The sequence below is a fragment of the Gilbertella persicaria genome (genome assembly GCF_025201335.1).
Source record: "Gilbertella persicaria strain CBS 190.32 chromosome Unknown B0P05scaffold_1, whole genome shotgun sequence".
Classification (NCBI taxonomy): Eukaryota; Fungi; Mucoromycota; class Mucoromycetes; order Mucorales; family Choanephoraceae; genus Gilbertella; species Gilbertella persicaria.
This window is the reverse complement of record NW_026251962.1, coordinates 85,203-107,177: the sequence shown is the minus strand read 5'-3', so window position 1 is coordinate 107,177 and position 21,975 is coordinate 85,203. Positions and strand designations below refer to the sequence as shown.

At 38.1% G+C, this 21,975-nt stretch overlaps 9 protein-coding genes across 9 annotated transcripts; 5 read left to right on the top strand and 4 right to left on the bottom strand.

The window, feature by feature from the left end:
* Nucleotides 1-61: 61 nt before the first annotated feature.
* Nucleotides 62-5,404, top strand: B0P05DRAFT_460835 (P-loop containing nucleoside triphosphate hydrolase protein; the record flags this gene model as incomplete). The annotated part of the gene is made up of 11 exons (XM_051574037.1): nucleotides 62-232; nucleotides 284-416; nucleotides 459-696; nucleotides 739-863; nucleotides 922-1,004; nucleotides 1,052-2,269; nucleotides 2,317-2,670; nucleotides 2,740-4,248; nucleotides 4,296-4,824; nucleotides 4,870-5,093; nucleotides 5,147-5,404. 11 exons carry the CDS (start codon nucleotides 62-64, stop codon nucleotides 5,402-5,404), a joined length of 4,842 nt encoding a protein of 1,613 aa, XP_051439581.1.
* Nucleotides 5,405-5,488: 84 nt separating this feature from the next.
* B0P05DRAFT_582508 (mediator complex, subunit Med10) lies at nucleotides 5,489-6,052 on the bottom strand (the record flags this gene model as incomplete). The annotated part of the gene is made up of 4 exons (XM_051582182.1): nucleotides 5,489-5,578; nucleotides 5,630-5,732; nucleotides 5,789-5,863; nucleotides 5,919-6,052. 4 exons carry the CDS (start codon nucleotides 6,050-6,052, stop codon nucleotides 5,489-5,491), a joined length of 402 nt encoding a protein of 133 aa, XP_051439580.1.
* Nucleotides 6,053-7,896: 1,844 nt separating this feature from the next.
* B0P05DRAFT_520617 (coth protein-domain-containing protein) lies at nucleotides 7,897-9,751 on the top strand (the record flags this gene model as incomplete). Its single annotated transcript, XM_051575782.1, has 2 exons — nucleotides 7,897-8,005; nucleotides 8,046-9,751. A coding segment is annotated over exon 2 (1,609 nt), but the record flags the coding sequence as incomplete, so codon positions are not given.
* On the bottom strand, nucleotides 9,752-10,554 carry B0P05DRAFT_520613 (alpha subunit of riboflavin synthase; the record flags this gene model as incomplete). Its single annotated transcript, XM_051575781.1, has 3 exons — nucleotides 10,369-10,554; nucleotides 10,242-10,325; nucleotides 9,752-10,190 (listed from the first exon to the last, which is right to left on the bottom strand). Exons 1-3 carry the CDS (start codon nucleotides 10,520-10,522, stop codon nucleotides 9,754-9,756), a joined length of 675 nt encoding a protein of 224 aa, XP_051439578.1. The 5' UTR covers nucleotides 10,523-10,554.
* Nucleotide 10,555: 1 nt separating this feature from the next.
* On the bottom strand, nucleotides 10,556-12,310 carry B0P05DRAFT_520600 (major facilitator superfamily domain-containing protein). The gene is made up of 5 exons (XM_051575780.1): nucleotides 12,214-12,310; nucleotides 12,138-12,168; nucleotides 11,929-12,096; nucleotides 11,633-11,885; nucleotides 10,556-11,498 (listed from the first exon to the last, which is right to left on the bottom strand). Exons 1-5 carry the CDS (start codon nucleotides 12,298-12,300, stop codon nucleotides 10,646-10,648), a joined length of 1,392 nt encoding a protein of 463 aa, XP_051439577.1. The 5' UTR covers nucleotides 12,301-12,310; the 3' UTR covers nucleotides 10,556-10,645.
* A 2,171-nt stretch (nucleotides 12,311-14,481) lies between these two features.
* On the top strand, nucleotides 14,482-15,170 carry B0P05DRAFT_576564 (Pre-mRNA-splicing factor of RES complex-domain-containing protein; the record flags this gene model as incomplete). Its single annotated transcript, XM_051581712.1, has 3 exons — nucleotides 14,482-14,792; nucleotides 14,837-14,915; nucleotides 14,961-15,170. 3 exons carry the CDS (start codon nucleotides 14,482-14,484, stop codon nucleotides 15,168-15,170), a joined length of 600 nt encoding a protein of 199 aa, XP_051439576.1.
* A 283-nt stretch (nucleotides 15,171-15,453) lies between these two features.
* On the bottom strand, nucleotides 15,454-16,248 carry B0P05DRAFT_520586 (uncharacterized protein). The gene has a single exon (XM_051575779.1). The coding sequence runs from the start codon at nucleotides 16,230-16,232 to the stop codon at nucleotides 15,738-15,740; it is 495 nt and encodes a 164-aa protein (XP_051439575.1). The 5' UTR covers nucleotides 16,233-16,248; the 3' UTR covers nucleotides 15,454-15,737.
* A 757-nt stretch (nucleotides 16,249-17,005) lies between these two features.
* B0P05DRAFT_1176 (SMCs flexible hinge) lies at nucleotides 17,006-19,552 on the top strand. The gene is made up of 3 exons (XM_051572980.1): nucleotides 17,006-18,309; nucleotides 18,361-18,732; nucleotides 18,775-19,552. The coding sequence occupies exons 1-3, from the start codon at nucleotides 17,244-17,246 to the stop codon at nucleotides 19,053-19,055; spliced, it is 1,719 nt and encodes a 572-aa protein (XP_051439574.1). The 5' UTR covers nucleotides 17,006-17,243; the 3' UTR covers nucleotides 19,056-19,552.
* A 1,611-nt stretch (nucleotides 19,553-21,163) lies between these two features.
* Nucleotides 21,164-21,697, top strand: B0P05DRAFT_444451 (uncharacterized protein; the record flags this gene model as incomplete). The annotated part of the gene is made up of 1 exon (XM_051573785.1): nucleotides 21,164-21,697. A coding segment is annotated over one exon (534 nt), but the record flags the coding sequence as incomplete, so codon positions are not given.
* Between the last annotated feature and the right edge of the window lie 278 nt (nucleotides 21,698-21,975).

Genomic DNA, 21,975 nt, shown 5'->3' with positions numbered 1-21,975 from the left:
TTTTTTCCTCTCTCTCTCTCTCTTTCTCTTTCCCGAGAAAAACTTTATATATATATAACATATGGATACACTATCTTCAGGTGTTGCACAGGCAGTTCAAGTGTATACCAAAGGAACCAAAGCTTGGTTTGTGGATGACGATGAGGCTTGGGTATCTGCTTCCGTGATCTCAAGAGAAGAAACTCCCACTGGCGTCAAGATTATCTTTCAGGATGATAAAGACGAAGGAAGGGTAAAATGTGAACAATCCTCCCAAAAAAAAGCTTATCTAATAAAAATCCAGGAACATGTATTTGAAAGCACATATACGATATTAGAGAAGCAAAAAGGTGCCAACCTACCACCTTTAAGAAACCCTCCTCGATTGGAGAATACCGAAGATTTGACTAACTTGAGTTACCTTAATGAACCTTCAGGTAATCGATCCAAGGTGGAATCCAAAGACTGACACGCTATAGTATTGCATACCATTCGTACGCGTTATTTTCAAAGAAATATCTATACCTACTCTGGTATTGTATTGATTGCAGCAAACCCATTCGCAAGTGTACCTTTATATGAACCTGATATCATTCAACAATATTCTGGCAAAAGACGCGGTGAATTAGAACCTCACTTGTTTGCTATTGCCGAAGATGCTTATAGATGCATGGTCAGAGAAAAATCAAATCAGACAGTGGTTGTCTCTGGTGAAAGGTAAAACTGATGGTTTCATGTTTAGATCTAATCGAGTCTTAGTGGTGCTGGTAAAACTGTTTCAGCCACTCATATCATGAGATATTTTGCTACAGCAGATGACCAAGAATCAGGCAAAATCAAAGACACAGCGCAAGGCATGACAGAGGTTGAAGAACAAATTATGGGTAAGACAGCAATTTTGATTGTCAGAGTAACTAAGCCAACGTGTGACATTTCATTTAGCCACAAATCCTATTATGGAAGCATTTGGTAATGCTAAAACCACTAGAAACAACAACAGTTCAAGATTCGGTAAATACATTGAGGTGAGTTTGCTACCAAATTTCACAAATAGACTAATATCTATGTTCAGATTCAATTTGATAACCGAAACAACATTGTGGGTGCAAAAATCAGAACTTACCTTTTAGAGAGATCAAGATTAGTTTTCCAGCCTGAATCAGAAAGAAATTATCACATCTTTTACCAGCTTTGTTTGGGCGCACCTTCTAATGAAAAGAAAGAAATGGAACTAGGCGATTGGAACAAATTCCACTACTTAAATCAAAGCGGTGTTGGCACTATTCCAGGAGTAGATGATGTAGCTGAATTCGAATTAACTCAGAAATCACTTTCACTGGTGGGTATTTCTGTTGAAGCCCAGTGGCAACTCTTTAGACTTTTGGCTGCTTTGCTTCATATCGGTAATATTGAAATCGGTGGTCGAAATGACGCTACTTTAGCAGACGATCAACCTGCACTCATCACAGCAACTAAACTACTCGGTATCAAGACATCCGAGTTCCGAAAATGGCTGTTGCGCAAACAAATCATTACCAGAGGTGAAAAAATTGTGTCCAACTTGAATCCTACACAAGCACTTGTTGTTAGAGATTCAGTCGCTAAATACATTTATGCCAGTTTGTTTGATTGGTTAGTCAAGGTTGTTAATGACAGTCTGTCTTGTCAGGAAGAAGGCCTTGTACGCACATTCATCGGTGTATTGGATATTTACGGTTTTGAACATTTTAAAAAGAATTCATTTGAACAATTTTGTATCAACTATGCTAACGAAAAGCTTCAACAACAATTCAATCAGCATGTATTTAAGCTTGAACAAGAAGAATATGTCAAGGAAAAGATCGAATGGAAGTTTATTGAATTCAGTGATAATCAGCGTTGTATTGAAGTCATTGAATCCAAGTTGGGTATTTTATCACTTTTGGATGAAGAATCAAGAATGCCTTCCGGTACAGACCAAGGCTTCTGTAACAAGCTATTTGCTAGTTTCTCAGATCCCAAATACAAAGACTATTTCAAGAAACCTCGTTTCTCCAACAGTGCATTTATTGTCTGCCATTATGCTCATGATGTCGAATATGATTCTGAAGGCTTCCTTGATAAGAATAAGGATACTGTGCCTGATGAACTCTTGAATTTGTTGCAGAATGCAGAATCCAAGTTTTTGGTAGACATGTTGGCCACTGCGACTGCTGCTGCCACCGCTGCTGCACAAGAAGTTAAGCCTGCACCCGTTAAAAAAGTCGGTATGGGTGTGGCTAAGAAGCCTACGTTGGGTTCTATCTTCAAGGTAAGTTGGATTGGGTCAAATCAAAGCTTTAAACAGTACGGAATTAGCTTTCTTTAATCAGTTTGATGGACACGATCAATGCCACTAATGTGCATTACATTCGTTGTATTAAACCTAATGAAGCCAAGGTTGCATGGGGCTTTGAGCCTAACATGGTCTTATCTCAATTACGTGCTTGTGGTGTACTGGAAACTATTCGTATCAGTTGTGCTGGTTATCCTTCTCGTTGGACATTTGCTGACTTTGCTGATCGTTTCTATGCCTTGGTTAATTCGAAATATTGGGACCCTAATCTTTCACCCGACATCAATCAGCTATGTAAGGTTATTTTGGACAAGTACATTCAAGATCAAGATAAGTACCAAATTGGTTCGACCAAGCTCTTTTTCCGAGCTGGCCAGGTACGTATCTATGCAAAAAAAAAAAAAAAAAAAAAAAAAAAAAGCAAGGAATACTGATGTTATTGTTAGCTTGCTTATTTAGAAAAATGTAGACGTGAACGTTGGGACGAATGCACCATTTTACTTCAAAAGAACATGCGTCGTTTTATTGTTCGTATCAATTACCTTCGTAAGCTCGAACTTATTTCTCGCCTTCAACGTGTTGCAAGACAAAAGATGGGCGTGCGCAAGATTGAGCTTGCCAAACAAGCTATTGCTGCCACCAAGATCCAAACTGAATGGCGCCGATACATTCAACGCAAGCGCTACTTGAAGCAACGTATGTTTGTGATCCAATTACAAGCTGCTGCCAAGGCTCATTTGACCCGTAAAACATTTGCTCATATTCGGGAACATTTTGCAGCCATCAAGATTCAAAGTCTTATGCGTGGTTGGCAAGTACGCAAAGAATACCAAGCCAAGCGCAACCATGTCATCAAACTTCAGACGTGCATTCGTGTACGTTTGGCTCAACAGCAATTGATCACACTTCGACAAGATGCTCGTTCAGCCAACCATTTCAAAGAAGTCTCTCTTGGTCTTGAAAGTAAGGTGGTTGAATTGACCCATAACATTACACAACATAAGGAAGAGAAAGATCAATTGAGAAACAAGGCTACCAATTTAGAGAAACAGGTAAAGGGCTGGGAAGAGAAATATGAAAAGTTGGACAAGAAGGCCAAAGATCTTGAAAAATCGTTGGAGACACCTTCCGGTCTTGAACTTGAGCTCCAAAATCTCCAAACTGAACGTAACAGTCTACAGGCTGACTATAGAAACTCTTTGGACCGTATCAAAAAGCAAGATATCGAGATTGCTCGTCTGAATGAAGATCTGGCTAAACAAAAGGAAGAAATCACTAAACTTAAGCAAGTCAGTCATCAGCAACAGCTTCGATCTCCCGTCAGTCCAGGCGGTGCTTTCTCTTCTTCTGCTGGTGATGATGAAGTGGCCGAACTCAAGAGTCAGATTGTTGCCTTGAAGGCTCAGCTTTCTCAGTCCCTCAAGAATCATCCTAAGCGACAAGCTTCGATGAATGCTTATCGTACCTTGTCTCCTCAGCGTGAACGTCGCGGTATGTCGCCTGATTATAACCGTGGTCGTTCGCCCAGTGCTGATCCTCGTGCTCGCTCACCTAGTGCATTGGCAAACAACATACGTCGTAGTAGTATTGGTGAGAGAAGAACAGACATTATCCCCAACAGCAAAGAAGTTGTCTATGCTGAACCCGAACAAATGTTACCCAAGCAAATTGGTCAACGTGGCAGTCTAGACGCTGAAAAGATTGGTAATCCTGAAGAAGCCATTAACAACCTTTTGCAAGATAGCGAGACATTAGAGGAAGAGATCATTGAAGGCTTGATTCATGCACTCAAGATTGTGCCTCCTGAAATGCAAAAATTACCTGCTCGTGAAGAAGTTTTGTTCCCTGTTCATATTATTGGTAAATGTGTAACTCAAATGTGGCGTCTTGGCTATTTGGTTGAATCCGAAAGATTGTTGTTTAGAGCCATGGACACAATTCAAAAAGATTGTTTGGTAAGTGACTGAAAAAAAAAAAAGATTTGAAGCTTATCGTGTTGTAGTCCTTTATTGGTGAAGAAACCATTGTGCCTTGTTCTTATTGGTTAAGTAATACGCATGAATTATTGTCGCTTGTCTACTCTGTTGAACAAGAACTTGAGAGAGAAATGCATTATAACTCTATCCATGGTCGTCGTGCTGTAGGCTGGCATGACTTCGAGAAACTTGTGTCTACTATGAAATTCGAACTCCAATGTCTTCAAGACAACATCTATCACCACTGGTTATCTGAACTCAAGAAGAAACTCAACAAGATGGCTATTCCTGCTGTGATTGAAAATCAATCTTTGCCTGGTTTCATTGCCAGTGATTCTAACCGTTTCTTTGGCAAGATCCTGTCAAGCAATAGTCAACCTGCTTTCTCTATGGATGATTTACTCAACTTTTTGAACCGCATTTACCGTACTATGAAGAGTTATTATGTTGAACCTTATGTGATTGAACAAGTCTTGACCGAGTTACTCAAGTTGATTGGTGTCACTACATTCAATGATCTTGTAATGAGACGTAACTTTAATTCTTGGAAAAGAGGTAAACTAGATACTAGACTAAACAAATTCACTTATTCCTTGATAGCTATGCAAATCCAATACAACATTACACGCCTAGAAGAATGGTGTAAGGCACACGATGTGTCTGAAGCAACCAATCAATTAGAACATTTGATGCAAGCTACTAAATTACTGCAACTTAAGAAGGCCACTTTAGATGATATCAAGATTATTTATGATGTGTGCTGGTTCCTTGCTCCTACTCAAGTACAAAAACTAATTCAAAACTACTCTGTAGCTGATTATGAAGTATGGCATATACACACACACAAAACGCAATAGACTCATACATACATACATAGGAACCTATTAGTAATGAAATCTTGAGAGCTGTTGCTTCTCGTGTCAGCAGTAGTGATACAGGCGATATTTTATTGTTAGATAATGTGTCTATTGAAGATAGTGACTATGATCAACCTGAACCACATAATGTTGTTGCTAGCTCTTATATCCCCACCTATGTAAGTACAAAAAAAAAAAAAGCTCTATTGTATAGTTGTTCTAACATGGATTCTCTAGTTGAATTTGCCACATGTCCAAAAACTAGTTGCTCTTGTTAACTTATCTGATCTGCATAGACCTCAGCGTATGGACTCTATTTAGTAATAAAGTGTGTGTGTGTTTGTGTTTATTGAGGATATAATCTATTGTTCTGTATTGAGCATATTGTCTGCATTATCGTAAAGATCTGGAAAGGATTTAGTGAATTCTTCTGACAACAAGTCTTTAAATTCCTATAGTTTGGGTTAGAGAACAATGCTCCCTTTTTTAAATGATAGACGCACTTTAACTGCTGCAACCTTGCCATTAGTAAACTGGTTCTCTGTCGCTGTTCGTTCAACAAAACCCTGCGTAAATATCTCTGGATTCTTGCCATGTTCTACAAAGCTAAACATAGACAACATAAGTAAAAAAAAAAAAAAGGTCTTTATGTTGGTGCTTACTTTATCACTTCTTCAGGAACAAACACGTCTATCCCGTCTTTAAGTTGTTCAATTTCTTTGTAATGTTCAATGATACTATTACTGAAAGGAAACATCAGTTAAATGGTTTTTTTTTAACAAGACAATATACATCTTTTTCCAAACAAGTTTATTGCCATCAGGTTGGAAATCATATACAATCACACTCAGTTCAAATAATTTTTGTAGTAAGTCATTCAATTGCTCTTCTACTTGTTGACGTGAATCACTGTTTTCTTGTGCCATCATCAATAAAAGAAGATCAGTTTTTTAGTGTGTGTGTATGTGTGTGTGTGTGTGTGTGTATTAGCGGCTTATGAAATCTCAAAAAACAGCAGTCAGCCAGATGTGTAACAGTTAGACATGCATAATACCGTTCACATTGATAGCAATGAAATAAGTGTTACAAGAAAAAGAAAACTAAGCTTTATCAACGTAGAATAGGAATACCATGTATGGATAATCTAGAGCTACTAGAATGAATAAATTACGTAGGATGAATAAATATGTTGTTACAGTGATGACATAGAGTAACCCAAGTAATGACTCTATTGCTTTATGCTTCTTTTGTGATTGGTTCTACAAAGAGATACTTTATTCTAAACAACCCTTTCTTTTCTAAACGCATGTTTGAAAAAAGCAATCTCTCTTTACTTCATTTGTCAATTTAGACTCAACATACTTCTTTATTATTTTTTTGATCTACAGTGTAATATGTGAGGGAATTCCTGATTCTATATATAAAGTCTCAGTCATTAACATCAGTTCTAAACTTTAATAAAATGCTAATCCCGAGAAGTTAGAAAGTGGGGTCAATATATTCCTATTGTATAGATAGCAGTGTAACTGATGAAAGAGCTCTTTCATTGAATGAAGCGTAGGCAGTCGCTAAATTAGTATAGGTTCAATATTTACATACAATTGGATGGTATTGTCAAAGGCTATGTACATAAATGGCACATGAATAGCAGTGCCCTTTATATTGCATAGACTAAAACAAATAGTGAATACTCCATTCACTCCAAAAAGAAGAATACATGTATGGATTCTGAAAATACAATGGCTATCAGCTCTAAAGTACTTCTCTTTCCACTTTAATCTGCAATGTTTTTCTTTCTTTCATTTGTACTTATTTGACAAATCATTGGCTTCTTTGTGTGATAAACAATGGAGACCTGTTTATTGTCAATTGATAAGCAGTTTATTTTTTTCATAAAATGACTATAATTACTTCTTCTATTTTTATGAAGGACACCCAAACAAAAGTGGTCGCTTTTTGGAGTGAAAACTGGAGTGAATGGAGTATTGGCCAAGCAAGTTCGTTTACAGATAAAAGATTTCTTCCATTAAAAGAAGAAAAAAATGCTGCAATGGAAGAGAAACTCAATCAGCTACCCTGCAGTGTCGGGGTCTCGTAGTTTGATTTGCAGGTATCTATCGATGCAACAGATACAACCAAAGCATTAAAAAAGTTTGAAAAGCGAAATATTGATGAAGCAAAGAAGAAGGTGCTTTTGGATGAAGTCTTTAGAATGTCAAGAGAGGTAGACTTTGATTATTAGGATTTTTATGCTGATACAAACTAAGTACAATGAATGCATCAAATAAAAGGACTCATATGATAAACCAAGGGTAGCTAATGAGCTAAAAGACCTTCAATAAAGGAGTCTAGTTGAATAAAGGTCAAAAGGATATAAAATCTTTAATTAAAACATGTATTATTATTCACAATTGAATAAATATGAGTCAAAGTGAATTTACTTCACTCAATTCAAATCTGAACTATAGTTGATAATTCTCATTAACAATTTATTATGTAGTACTCTCAAATCTATTTCTAGGAAATAAAGACAAACAAGGCTGTAATTTCATGGAAAAAGCTAATTTAACATGGTCTTTTTCACTGTACATAGAAGATCGTCCAAATTTAGTAAGAAGCTTTCTGAAATTAAAAATTGAAAATCTCCAAAAAGATACACTGTGGTCAGACAACCAATAGAAACTCATTTCAGACGGCATTCTATTCTCCCGAGATCTTACCAAGTACTTTCAGATTCTCGGAATTCATATCCGCACTCCTTGAATTGGCTAGATATCACTTTTTTTTTTAAACATAAATACGAAAGCCAAACAATGTTGTTTCATTAAACCTTTTTTTCTTCTCTTTAACAATGGTTTCCATTAGACATTGTGCAGCCTGTAAGTATATGCTTGTAAATTTTTTTCTCTAATTCTATAGTGCTCGGCATGCTTAGCTTGACTGTTGCACAAGAACAAAAAATAATCAATTATAGTGTGATCGGTGTGGTCAACGAAACTTATACAATGGCTGTTTCTGTAGACAATGTTACTTATCCATTATCTGCAAATGATGCACCTGTGTTATTTACTGGACAGGCTCCCATTGCTCAATCAGGCTATCGTTACATTAAACTAAACAAACAAGACAACAATACTGCATCCATGGAGTCTTTTCTGCGTCAACCTGTTGATATGAATACAGTGAACGAGTTCTTTAATATCTCTTGGAACAGTCGTAAAATTGCTAAATTGCCTACACTCTATGAGCCCTTAAGCCCCATTAATCGCATTGACACCCAATTGCATAGAGATGGTGAAATCCCTACAATTTATCTCACTGGAAATCAAACTGAATTTGACATTTTACACAGCAATATCACCAACAACGATGCCCAAGTCATGACAAACATGACTTATATCAGTCTTAACCAAACCTATCATTTTGAAGATGTCCGAGTTACTTTAGCAGGCCGCAGTAGTACATGGATGAGCAAGTTGTCCTATAACCTCAAACTTAAAAAGAAGGATCGCTTATTTGACTATAAACGAGTCAAGATCCGAGCTCTTGCTACAGACCCCGCCTATATCCGAGAACAACTTGCATACGATGTTCTCAAGTCCGTTGGTTTAGTCTCTTCTGAGTTTTCTTATTGTCGTGTGTTGTTAAACAACCAAGAAATAGGCTTATTTGGTATTATCGATACATTCCAGAACCCTTGGTTGGCCAATGTGTTTGCTGATGGTGATAAAGACCACAAGAACGGATATCTTTATCAAGGTGTATTCCAGACTGCTCAATCTGCTGCTCAAAACCATACTTCTGATCTGAGTTATTATGACAATATTACTGCTTATGCTGATGGTCAATACAAGATCAAGGTGGAGGCTCATAAGGGAAAAAAGGACAATTTCAAGCCCCTGATGGAATTTACCAAGTTTGTTGCTGAGGGTTCTCAGGATGTAAATGCCTGGAAAAAGAAGTTGGATATGGATGCTTTCCTTCGTAGTATGGCCTTAGAAAAGATTGTGGGTTATTCAGATGGTTACAATACCATGGCAGACAACTATTACCTAGCTCAGCTTGAAGATGGTCGATTCTTTTGGATCTCTTCTGATATGGACATGACTTGGGGAAGCACAATTGCCAGTTTAGATGCTATGTGGAGCGGTAATTACAGTCAATTCCCTGGTTTGACAGTGCGCCCCTTAATGACTCAAGTCTTGAATGTCCCTGAATTCAAACAACAATATGAAGACTTGCTTGTAAATATCACCAAGAACTTGGTGAATCCTACTGTGATGAACGACCGCGTGAATGACTTGGCCAACATGTTGAGAGAAGACGTTGCTTGGGATCAAAACTTGCCTCGTGTAGGCACTAATCTTTTGAGTCAAGCAAGTAAGGATCCTGCAGCAGCAGCTGGTAACAGTGCTATTGCAGGCGCTGTAGGTAGCCAACTTCCCCCTAATTTTAATATGACCGTTGCTGCTGACTTTGGTGCTCGTCTCACAAAGCCTATTTCATTCGAAACTGCCTTGAATGGTCCTACTGGACATCCTTCATTAGCTGGTTTCAAAGAATGGGTTCAACAATCCAGTAGTCATATCTTGAGTTTTTATAATGTCACTTTAGAATAAAATACACTTTATTTGACTAGACGCTTTACTAAAGCTTCAATACCTTCGTTACGCAGAATAGCTTCTTCTAAACTCTTAAGTGCATATTTAGCCAACATGTCTACTTCTACATTCACACGATCACCCACTTGCTTCGAGGGCATGATCACATTAGCTTGTGTATGGGCAATCATCATAATAGAGAAAGTGCGCTGGTGATCATCCACGTCACACACAGTCAAAGAAGTGCCGTCTAGACAAACATAGCCCTTGGGAATAATGTATCGCATCTTGTCTTTATCTGCTTCGTCCATTTGAAATGTATACCAAATGGAATTACCTTCAGGCTTAATATCAATAATCTTGACAGTATTGTCAACATGGCCTTGAACCATATGGCCACCAAAACGCTTTTTGGAATCCATGGCGCGCTCCAAGTTGACACGATCACCTTCTTTCAGGTCACCTATACATTTATGGTGTCAGTTAAGAGATAAACAAATGCATAGTAACCTACCCAAGTTGGTACATCTTAAAGTTTCGGGTGCAACACCTACTTTGAAAGCATCGGCATCAAACTCGGTCACAGTTAAACAGGTACCTATCGATACTTAATTATGACTGTGAGAGTGTCCTATATTTACCATTGACAGCAATACTGTCGCCAATATGACAGTCAGTCAAGATGTCAGTAGCGTCAGAAACAGTAATAGTCCAGCCATTACCACCTGACTCAGTGTTGTCTTGCTCCTTAATAGAGGAGACTCTGCCCATGATTTCAACGAGACCAGTAAACATATTGTCTTTTTATTTAGAGAAAAAAGTAAAAGAGATGGATTTATAAGTCGGGTTGGTATCGAACAAAGAAGAAAGGGACTGGCAAAACTGACCAATAAGAGTTACCGATATGCAAGATTTCATTCATCCAATCATTGTTGATTTTTTGTCTTGAGGTCGAACAATAAACTTGCCAGGTTCTCCCGTAAACAAAAAGACGTATGGCAGACACAATATTAAGAAACAACCCATTACAATACACATATAAAAAAATCCGATCTTATCATACAAAAATCCACCTAGCAATGGTCCCACAAGTCCTCCTAATGCAAAGGCAACATTAAAAAGCGCGTAACTCATGCCTTGTCCCGAATCATCACCTTTGTCTGGATTGAGTGATTGTACCACAAAGGCCACTTCAGGCAACACAGGTGTAATAAAAGCAAAAGCTGTAAATCCTTGAATGGCAAAGATAACAATCAGAGGAGCAATACCTCCCGCTGTGGATCGATTAGGAATGCCTATCAAGAACATGGTGATAGTACAGACCACAAGCGAACTAATACAGACGACTTTAGCGCCATATTTGTCAGATAGTGCACCAGATACAGGTGTTGCCACAAAAGTAGGGATCACTTGTGCTAGAAATACAAGGCCAATTTGACTTGAATTGTATCTCCATTCAGTCGAGAGACGTACAGTTAATGTAGGCTCAAATACATTACAAACACAGCCATTCGCAAAGGCAATTAAAAGAGCAGCCAACAGCCTGTGTTGGCGTAATAATTGGAACACAGTGACATGATAATACTTCTTCTTCTTCTCAACAGTCGTTTCAGTTGTCGTCAGAGTATCATCAGAGAACCATTCGGCAGGACGGTGTCTTCTTTCTACCAAAAATAACCGTAATAGCATATCAACACCTGCTAGACAAATACACAAAATAAAAGGCGCTTTATAACCCATAGAGTGATAGAGTGCTGTATACAACATGTTACTATGCTATATATTTATACATCAATGGATATTTTACCGCCTATATTGCATATTTAGATTCTGTTTTTTTAACCCCCCTCACCTACCACCTATAGGACTCCCACATACAAAACCCAAAGAATGGAAAAGCAATACTCTTCCCATCTAGATGATACATAAGCTTGAAATCTGACATTGATACTTACCTGTGTTCCTAATTCTTCTAGAGCAAATGTGTCTGCCACTAAACACATACCCAAAGTCCAAACACACGCATCAGAGAAGCCTTGCAAAAATCGAGCAAGCAATAGTTCCCAATAAGTCGTTGCAAACAGAAATAGAAAAGTAGCACCTAAGAGACCTGCAATGCCTGCTACCATAGGCCATTGCCGATATTTCATCCGATCCGCTATGGTCCATGTCAGAATGCTTTTGATTGTTTGTGATCAAACCTAAATAGCCAAGCACAGGTGATCCTACTAATAACCCTAAGGAGAACAGGGCGAGTAAAATGCCGGTGTCTTTACTGACATTGCCTCCATTGGAAATAGTGGTATGGTAAGGATCAGATCTTGTATCAGGCGATCTTCCGTTTTGCATAGCATCCATGACAAATGGAACTATTTTCTGTAAGCATTCTTTCTTATACAGATTGCCTTACTAATGGGCACAATAATACTGTAGACCATCATCTATTCTAATGTGAGTCGATTTGAACGGAGCAAGAGTACAATTACATCTGTGAATAATGACATGGACACTGTCACCAATACGTAAATATTGGAAGATCTAAACTTTAAGAATAGGGGTTTCTTTTGTACCATAGCATAGAGAAGAAAAAGATCAAAAAATGCAAAAGCAAGCCCTTCTTTTTTTTATGCTCTTCAGTGAAATTAAAGCTCAGAAAGGAAGAGGAGAGAAAATACATGGTAGATGTCTTTTCTTTTGATACGTATTGATTTGAATTTATTATTTCAGGTGCATATATCTTTGCTTCAAGTGTCTTGTTGTTCTTGTTACACATGCAGGTAGAAGATTATTTTGTGCCACAGTGAGGTTTAAGCTATGACATTATTTGCCAAGATTTTTCATTTGTATCTTATACAGCGTATCGCATCATCTCTAGAGTGTGCCAAACTTTATTCAACATCATAAAAAGAGCATTGAAAAACTTCTTAAATATACATGCACAGGTTTATTTACAGAAAAGAAGAGATAGACTAATCATTCTTGCTTAACAGTTCTTGTTCTTTCTTTAAGCTGTTGAGGTTGGTGATTTCTCTTTCAAGTTGTGCCTTATCGACATTTTTATCTTGCTTCATTTCATTTACCGCACGTTCTTGAATATCTGTGTATTGGCCTAATTGTTGCTTTACGCCTTCTTGTTCAAATTGCTTGACTTGTTCTTGGTTCTTGGGATGCAATGCAGACATGATACGAAAGTAAAAAGAAAAGGTCGAAAGTAACTTGATTTTTTATAACTTTGGATGAAAAATGAAATCAGAATGAAATCAATTGTTTATTTTCTGATTGGTTAGTCATGATGTAAAGCAGAATTCGTTTACAGAAATGCAATGATTTCAAAGTTACTTTATTTTTCTATAGCGTTCTGCTTTGGTTGATGTCATTTAAAAAAGAAACCTGTTTCGTTCATTCTGAACATAATCATTTGAAAGGGAATGTAAATATCTTGTATGAAAAAGAGAAAAGAAACAAGCTTGTTATAGCTCCTTTTTTTTTAACTGCAAGATATAGTTGAACTGTGCTATAGGACATTGCTATCAAAAGCGTCTTTTAACCATGGTCTATCCAAAGAACAGACACATTTGACCACATAAAGGAAGCGTGAAGTCTACTTAAGCATCCTCAAGCTAGTCAAGTGTCCACAAACCGTGTTTACTATCATCTATGATACTTCTTTTTGACACTACAAGACGAAAAATGGAGCTATCAACAAGCTTAAATATTCAACATGTGCGTCCAAAGCTCTAGTTCTTGATGAGTGTGTTTGCTTGCCAGTTATACTATGAAAATAGTACGCTAGAAGCGAAAAGCCTTAAAACGTTTTTCAGTATTTGCTCAGTATCTTACTAGCAAGTTTGCTGTGTTTTCTACATCAATAGACTCAGAAAACAAAGATCTATAACTTTTGTTATTGTGACAAAGTCTAATAACTGCGTCTCTATGTAGTTCTTAGCAAAAGTCCCATAGCGACGGAAAGAAGAATTGAATAGCTTCCCTTTTTTCTACCTTTTCAATCCTCGCTATACACTATTTTGTGTATGTACATGATATCTTGATGCCATTCAAGACGCATAAAGTCCAAGAAACGACGATCAAATCCACGAATGAAAACCTATGTATAGAATGTAACTGAATGAGGAACTACAAAAACACGCATGTGCTTCATAAGGAGCAAAGACCTTCAAAGAAAAAAAAGAAGAAGCGTCTCTATCGTCTCCAGAATAAATAAAAATGAAGAGAAATACACTTTTTATAGATGCAATACAAACAAGGCAGTATAGCCCATTCACCATAAAAAAAAACCAAAGTATCCAATTGCCCCTATTGACATTGTGACCGTATCGCAAGGATCTTTTTTTTTTATTTCTTTTGACTATGCAGCAACTTCAACAAGACGAAATCATTCGAAAAAAGTATTTAGCAAGAGGACCAGGGGATGCAGCTACAAAAGCTTATATTGCTTCTAAATATCTAGACGATACAGACGACTCTAAAAAAAGAGAAAGAAAAAGAAGACCGATGATCGATCGACCAAGAAACGTGGTCATATTGTTGTGGATGAAGATGATATGGGCTGGACACCAGTTACTGTAGAAGAGCCCAAAGCACCTGTCTTGATGGAAGATGATGGAATGGTCGTGACGACCAGTAATCCATTCCGTGGCAGTACAAGTAACTGGGAAACGATTCGTCCTGGCGAACAAGAAGAAGAAGAAGAGGAAGACGAACGACCTTTAGTCGTTGAAGATAATACACCTCGCATGTCCAATGGTCAACGAGCAGGGGTATTGACAAAAGAACAAATCAAAGCAGAAGCAGAACGAGCACGTAATGCAGAAAAGAAAGCCATGGAGAAAATGCAACAAGAAAGCCAAGAAGAGACAGTATATCGTGATGCTTCTGGTCGTAAAATAGATCCCAAGAAAAAGAGAGCCGAGGAAATGAGGCTTCGACAAGAAAAGATTGATAAAGAAGCCAGAAAGATGGAATGGGGCAAAGGTTTAGTACAAAGAAGAGAAGCTGAAGAAGAAAGAAGACGACTTGAAGAAGCAAAAGATAAGCCTATGGCCAGGTAAAAACAAACAATATCATTGGGTTATACTTATGCTTATCTAGATATGCTGATGATCAAGAGTTAAACCAGGAACTTAAAGAACAAGAGAGATGGAATGATCCTGCAGCTGGATTCTTGACTGTAAGCTATAGGATAAAATAAGCTATATTCTTATTTATTATGTAGAAAAAATCAGGTAGCACATCTTCAGGACCAAGGTTTATTAAGCCTACTTATAAGGGTGCATGGAAGCCTAATCGTTTTATGATTCCACCTGGTTATCGTTGGGATGGCGTGGATCGATCCACTGGATTTGAAGATCAACTGCTAATACATCAAAACCAAGCAAAGTCTTTAGCTGCCCGCGCTCATGAATGGTCAACAGAAGATATGTAATTCTCTCTCCTTGACAATAAATATGTAAACCTTATTAAAACGGAATTCTATCAGAAGCATAAATCAATTTTATAGTTTTATAAAATGTAGTTGTTTATAGGAGCTGAAAAGGAGAGACTATTTTAGGAGGGAATAAATGCTTGTATTCAACTTGAAAGTTAAGAAATGTGAACATCTTCATAGAACCCTATTCTATAGAGATTTTAATTTTCTTAAATGAATTGTTTATTATCTCTCTTTTCTATCTTTTTTTTTTTTTTCTGGGTCCGGATTCCGGTTAATGCAGGAGTAATTGAACTATAGTCAGTGTTGTTTTCATTATCTTTTTGAATAAGGGGGAAAGAGAGAGAGAGAGAGAGAGATTGACTTGCTTGACAAGTCAACAAAACATGTGATAGAAACCAAGAATTTTATTTTTCGTATGAGGAGTAACGTTGTCATATGTGGATATAGTTTAATGAATTAATGGCATAAAAGTCATAATCAATAATTTAAGCATATTCAATCATTTTAGGCATATAATTACAAGAAAAAAAAAAAAGGAATGAATCAATAAACTAGAAGGACTTAGAAATGATGTTCAACTGAACTTGGGCTAGGAAATGAACCAGAGCCGTAGTATTTCAAGGGTGGCAAAGATACATTGAATTCTTGTTGGAAATAAGAAGATTGAGGTGATCTGGGTGGAGAAATAGGGGGGAGATAATATGGGGATGGTTCAGGTACATGCCGACCGCGTGAGCGAAGTGCTTGACGCTTATTTTGAAACCAGATTTGAACAGTGCGGGGGCTCATGCCTAATTGTTTACCTAGTTCAATACGGATTTCTGTGGAAGGAAAATAAGTTTGGCTGAATATACGGTTTAGAACCAGCAGTTGAGTGGGTGAGGCTCTTTTTCTTTTGGCCTTAACATTGCGCTGTTGTTTTTCAATTCTGGTAGGAGGATCATTCGATAAAAGGTTGTTAATGTCCAATACTGGAGAACGGGTGGTTGGTTTTGATTCAATAGAATGAGCCAAAATGTCTGAAAGTGGAGGTAAAGTGCAAGAATTAGAATACATTTCAAAAAGAATGAAAACAAACAAACAAACAAAAAAAAAAAAAAAAAGAAAAAGATGGGAATTGACATTCGCTTTATATAGGTGTCAAATAAAAGGGATAAAATATGAATGTTGTCTTTATTGTTACATTCAATTTGACAATTCCATATATCATAAGGAGCAAGATAGATACGGAGAACAGAGAAGGGAGTGATAGCTTAAAGAAAATAGACAAGTAGGAGTGAAGAGGAGACAAAGCCTTCGTAGTCAATCTAAGGGAGTCAATCTATACAAAAACAAACCTTGATCTCATTGGTTGTGCCTTTTCTATTTTCCTGGAATTCACGCGCGTCGCGTCAAATCATCCTTTTATATATATATATTTATCTACGCGGTTTCTATTTTTAAAAAATCTTCTTCTTTTTGGTATTTCAATATGGGTAGACTTGTTCGTATTGAAGTAGAAAACTTCAAGTCATATAAAGGTCAACAAACAATTGGTCCTTTTCACCAGTTTACCAGTGTGATTGGGCCTAATGGTTCTGGTATGTCATGACGTGTCTATTGCATCTCATTTTTTTTTCTTTTGATCAGGCAAATCCAATCTAATGGATGCCATTTCATTTGTATTGGGTGTACACTCTAGTCACTTGCGTTCACAAAACCTAAAAGACATGATTTACCGTTCAGAAGCATTGCGTAAAGAAAGCGAAGGCAGTTCAGGTATGTCGACGCGTACACCTCGTAAAGCTTCTGTCACTGCTGTCTATGAAAACAAGCAAGGACGCGAAACTCGGTTTATGCGTAGCATCAACCAAAACGGACAATCTGAATACCGTATCAATGACAGAGTCGTTCCATACATGCAATACAATGCTGCTCTTGAGAAAGAAAACATTCTGGTCAAGGCCAAGAACTTTCTTGTCTTCCAGGGCGATGTCGAATCCGTCGCTAGTCAAGACCCCAAGGACTTGACGCGCTTGATTGAACAGATTAGTGGGTATGTATATCAATTCAAACGAATAGGTGCTGATGTTCTTTATCAGTTCTTGGGAACACAAAGATGAATATGAAGCATTAAAGCAAAAGATGGAAGAAGCGATTGAAAACAGTGCGCATGCGTTTAACAAGCGACGTGGTATTGCTGCTGAAATCAAACAATATGAAGAACAGAAAGCAGAAGCAGAGAATTTTGAAAAGCTGGTGGCTGAACGTCGTAGTTTGGTTGTCCAGTACTTGCTTTGGAAGCTTTTCCATATTGAAGAAAAACAAAAAGCCTTAGGCCAAGAAAGCAACACGAAGCACTCGGATAAAGATGAAGCACAATACGAAGCACTTGCCTTGGAAAACCAGTTTAAGAAAGCAAGAGAAGACAAGGCACTGATTCATCGTGAAAAGATCAAGTGTGAATTACACATTCGAAAGGCCAACCGTGAATTAGATGATCAATTGCCTACGTCTATTAGTTACAAAGAAAAGATCAACCAGTTAGAAAAGAAGACAAGACAAACAGAACAAAATATTGAGCGTATCAAGCGAGATGGTCAGCAACAAGAACAAGTGGTTGTCAGCCTTGAAAAAGACATGCAATTATTAGCATTTGCTGAACAATCGTATGAGGCATCTATTCCTGCCTCTGCATTGACTCATGGTCCTTCATTGACACCTGCACAATTGTTGGACTATGAAAAGAGAAAGCAAGAAGTGAGTGTCAGAGCAGTGGAAGAACAACATCAGTTGCAACAATACCAGCGTCAATACAAGACTGAAAAACAACGTCTGGAGGATAAAAAGTCAAAGATGGATCAATTACGTGAATCTGAGTCTCAAGCAGTGGATGATCTTCGCCAAGCCAATGAAGAAAAGGCAGCTTTGAGTATGGATGCTGAAAACTTGCAAGAAAGATTGACTGTGCGTCAAACTGAACTGAAGCAATTGGAGAATGAGCGTACCACTGTTCATCAACGCGAAGTCTTTTTAAATGAAAAACTACAGGAAACACTCAACAAGCTTATGGAAGCCAGTGTCACTCAACAAGAATCAGACAAAGACACTAAATTCAATGAGAGTGTTAGTGTGTTGAAGCAAATTTATCCAAGTAAGCCTTATCAGCATATATATATATATGAAGCAATACTGATAACTATAGATGTGTATGGTAAATTATCTGATTTATGTAGACCCACACAACGTAAATACGATACAGCCGTAGCAACTGTACTAGGAAGAAATATGGATGCCATTGTGGTTGAAAATGAACAAACAGCCACTGATTGTATTCAATACATGAGAGAACAACACATTGGCACAGCTACTTTTCTGCCTCTTCATTCCTTGTCGTTGCCTCCTATTGATGATCGTTACCGTAATTTTGTCAAAGGGGCTCGTTTGGCAGTGGATGTATTAAAGTATGACAAGCAGTTTGAAAGTGTGATTCGATATGCTTGTGGCAATACACTGGTATGTGATAACCTCAGTATTGCCAGACATATCTGCTTTGAACTCAATGAGAACATCAGAGGTAAGCCACAGTCAAGAGAATAGAGTCCTCATATGTCTATAGCTGTTGCTTTGGATGGTGCTGTGATTCATCAAAGTGGTTTAATGACAGGTGGTGCCAGTAGTACACAGACAACTAAGAAATGGCATGAATATGAAATAGAAGAATTGATGCGCAACAGAGATAAATATTTGGCAGAACTCAACAGTATCAGTAAGAATAAGCGTATGGGCAGTGCTGAAGATGCTGCTCGAAGTGATTGCTCAAGTCTATCCAGCCAATTGAACACATTGAATGATGAATTGGTAAAGGCTACTTTAACACAGTACATGACTGATACTTGATAGATGACATTGACACGTAGAATTGAAGGTCTTGAAGCAACCCTTCGTGATATTCGTGACAAGATCCATCAAAGCACTCAGCCTTACCAAGAAACCAAGGCTACTGTGGACCAATTGGAGTCCAACATCAAGCGCGTGGAAGAACAGATTGCCAGTGTAGAAGATCAAGTGTTTGAAGACTTTTGTGCTCAAATCAATGTGGCCAATATTCGTGACTATGAAGCCATGCAGTACGGTGTGTCTGATGAAGTAGCTGATCGCCGTGCTCAGTTCACCGCCCAACGTACTCGTCTTGAAACACAACTTGCTTTTGAACGAGAACAACTGAATGAACTTGTGGAGCGTCTCAAGAAACTTGAAGCCTCTTTGGCACATGACACAGCAGCCAAAACCAAGATTCAAGCTGATTTGGATGGTATGGGAGGTAAAACAGAACAACTGAAGCAAAAGCTGGTATCCTACCGTGTCGATCTTGAAAAGCAAACCAAGTTGGAAGAAGCCAAGCAGGTGGATATCACAGATCTAGGTCACGCCTTAGAAGCCAAGGGCCGTGATGTAGAAGCCATGTTGAGAGAATACAGAGCAGTCGAGAGTGAATTGAACAAGGTTCATGCTGAGCGTGTGGCTATCTTCAGAAAGTGTAAGCTGGAAGGTATCCAGTTGCCCTTATCGCGTGGTTCCATGGACGATATTATGATTGAAGATACGCGTGTCAATAATGAAGAAGGAGACACAGGCTCTGTCTCGGATGCTTCTTCTATCCTTGAACACTCAATGGACTATACGCAAAGCACAGATATGGATGTGGATGCACCCGTGTCACAATTGTCCATTCAATCTACAGACTGGGAAGTAGAAGTAGACTATTCACAATTAGGTGCTCGACAACGTACAGACGATAGTCCTGACATGGACAAAAAATTCCAAGACGAGATTAAGCAAATGGGTCTTGATATTGATCAGATGGCTCCTAATATGAAGGCTATTGATCGTTTAGAAGGTGTTTCTGAAAGACTCAAGATAGCAGAAGAAGAGTTTACACATACCCGTGCTGCTGCTAAACTTGCTAAAGAACAATTCAATCAAGTCAAGAACAAGAGGTAACATTGTGTTTTCTCTACATTTTACTGATACTATGTAGATACTCCAAGTTTTATGATGCATTTAGCCATATTTCTGAAAAGATCGATACTGTCTATAAAGACCTTACCAAGAGTCATACATTCCCGCTTGGTGGTACTGCTTATCTGTCTACAGAAGATGCAGATGAGCCCTATTTGGAAGGCCTCAAATATCATGCCATGCCTCCTATGAAGCGATTCAGAGATATGGAGCAATTATCTGGGGGCGAAAAGAGTGTGGCCGCACTGGCTCTGTTGTTTGCTATCCATAGTTACAAACCTTCTCCCTTTTTTGTTTTGGATGAAGTAGATGCTGCTCTAGACAACACCAATGTGTCTACTGTAGCCAATTATCTTCGTGAACATGCTACACCTGAGTTTCAATTTATTGTGATTTCTCTTAAACATACTTTATATGAAAGAGCTCAAAGTTTGGTTGGTATTTATCGTGATCAAGATATCAATTCAAGCAAAACAATGACATTACTGGTAAGTACAGCATGTTGCGCTTCATTTTATTTACTGTCTCTGTAGTTGGATCAATACCAAAACTAGTTTATCTATTTCAATAAAACTTTTTTTTCTTTTTGATTGTAGTACAAAACCCAATCATTTGGATTCCAAAGAGTTATACAGTCAGATTTGAAAAATTCAATAGATTCTTCAGCGGTTGCACAGAGAATTTTTCGTCCCACTATCCCAAAAAATATTCTGTGCCATTGCCGAGAATTTCTCATTTGCGTCTCTTTTCTTTACTTATCATTTTAAATGTCTACCAGTTTTTTTTTTTTTTTTTTTTTTTTTTTTTTTTGAATGAAGATGGCCATGGATATTGAAATGGAGGATGACGCTGATGAACTAGAGAGCCTGGTAACTTTGTCATGCTACGAACAGCGCAATCCAGGTACATTTGATCCAGCCAGACGTTGAAGAAGAATCAAGAGCAAAGCTGCAGTGACCAAAGACGTTGAAGAATCGGCCAATGCAACAAAGCGCCCAAGCAATTCATACACGGACAAGCAAAGGCATCTTTTTATTTGGTTACTTGAAGAAAAGTTGTTGACCGCCGTAGCAGCAGCTCGTGAAGTCGGTGTTAACACACGTACTGGGCAATCATGGGCCAAGACATGCAGAGACGATCCTGAGAAGAAGGTTCCTATGCCAAAAACAGATAAAAAACGCGGTCCTAAACCTACCTTACTAGCAACAGATCACAAAAGCCACATCATTAATTACATCGACGAAAATGCAACAGCAATCGTCAGCGACGTCATGGACAGTTTAACAAATGCATTCATGGACCTGAAGCTCACAAAATCGTCAGTACAACAATTTATGACAAACGAATGCAACTTCTCTTTTAAGAAAGTACAGCTACACGCAGTCAAGCGAAATAGGCCAGAAACCATTCAACAGAGATACGACTGGGCAATAAGATACCAAGGCACGGCCATGAACTTCCTTACGAATTGCGTTTTTATTGATGAGACTGCCTTCCACATCCACTTGAAAAGAAGCTACGGATGGGTTCCCAAGGGTAAAGCGCCAGTAGCTGTCGTTCCTGCTACTCGAGCCAAGTCAACAACAATTCTGGGTGCGATAGCTATTCATGGAGTTGTCGAAATAACCGTGCGAAAACCTAACCCGCCATCAAGCAAGAAACGACGACTTGCAGAAGATGGAGAGAAGAAAATGGGCACCGGAACAAACACCAATCATTACCTAGTATCTTTGCTGAGCTTGATGAATGAATTGGACAAATTCAAATCAATGAAAGGGGTTTACTTAGTGATGGACAA

Bases quoted from the DNA above. Each gene is read 5' to 3' on its own strand.
- B0P05DRAFT_520600 (XM_051575780.1), bottom strand. From the start codon at position 12,300: ATGGTACAAAAGAAACCCCTATTCTTAAAGTTTAGATCTTCCAATATT. The intron at 11,886-11,928 runs GTTTGATCACAA...CATGGACCATAG, and splicing joins ACCTGTGCTTGGCTATTTAG to CGGATCGGATGAAATATCGG. The intron at 11,499-11,632 runs GTATTGCTTTTC...TATATAGCATAG, and splicing joins GTATCATCTAGATGGGAAGA to TAACATGTTGTATACAGCAC.
- B0P05DRAFT_520586 (XM_051575779.1), bottom strand. From the start codon at position 16,232: ATGTATTCTAATTCTTGCACTTTACCTCCACTTTCAGACATTTTGGCT.
- B0P05DRAFT_1176 (XM_051572980.1), top strand. From the start codon at position 17,244: ATGTTCTTTATCAGTTCTTGGGAACACAAAGATGAATATGAAGCATTA. The intron at 18,310-18,360 runs GTAAGCCTTATC...TGATAACTATAG, and splicing joins GTTGAAGCAAATTTATCCAA to ATGTGTATGGTAAATTATCT. The intron at 18,733-18,774 runs GTAAGCCACAGT...ATATGTCTATAG, and splicing joins ACTCAATGAGAACATCAGAG to CTGTTGCTTTGGATGGTGCT.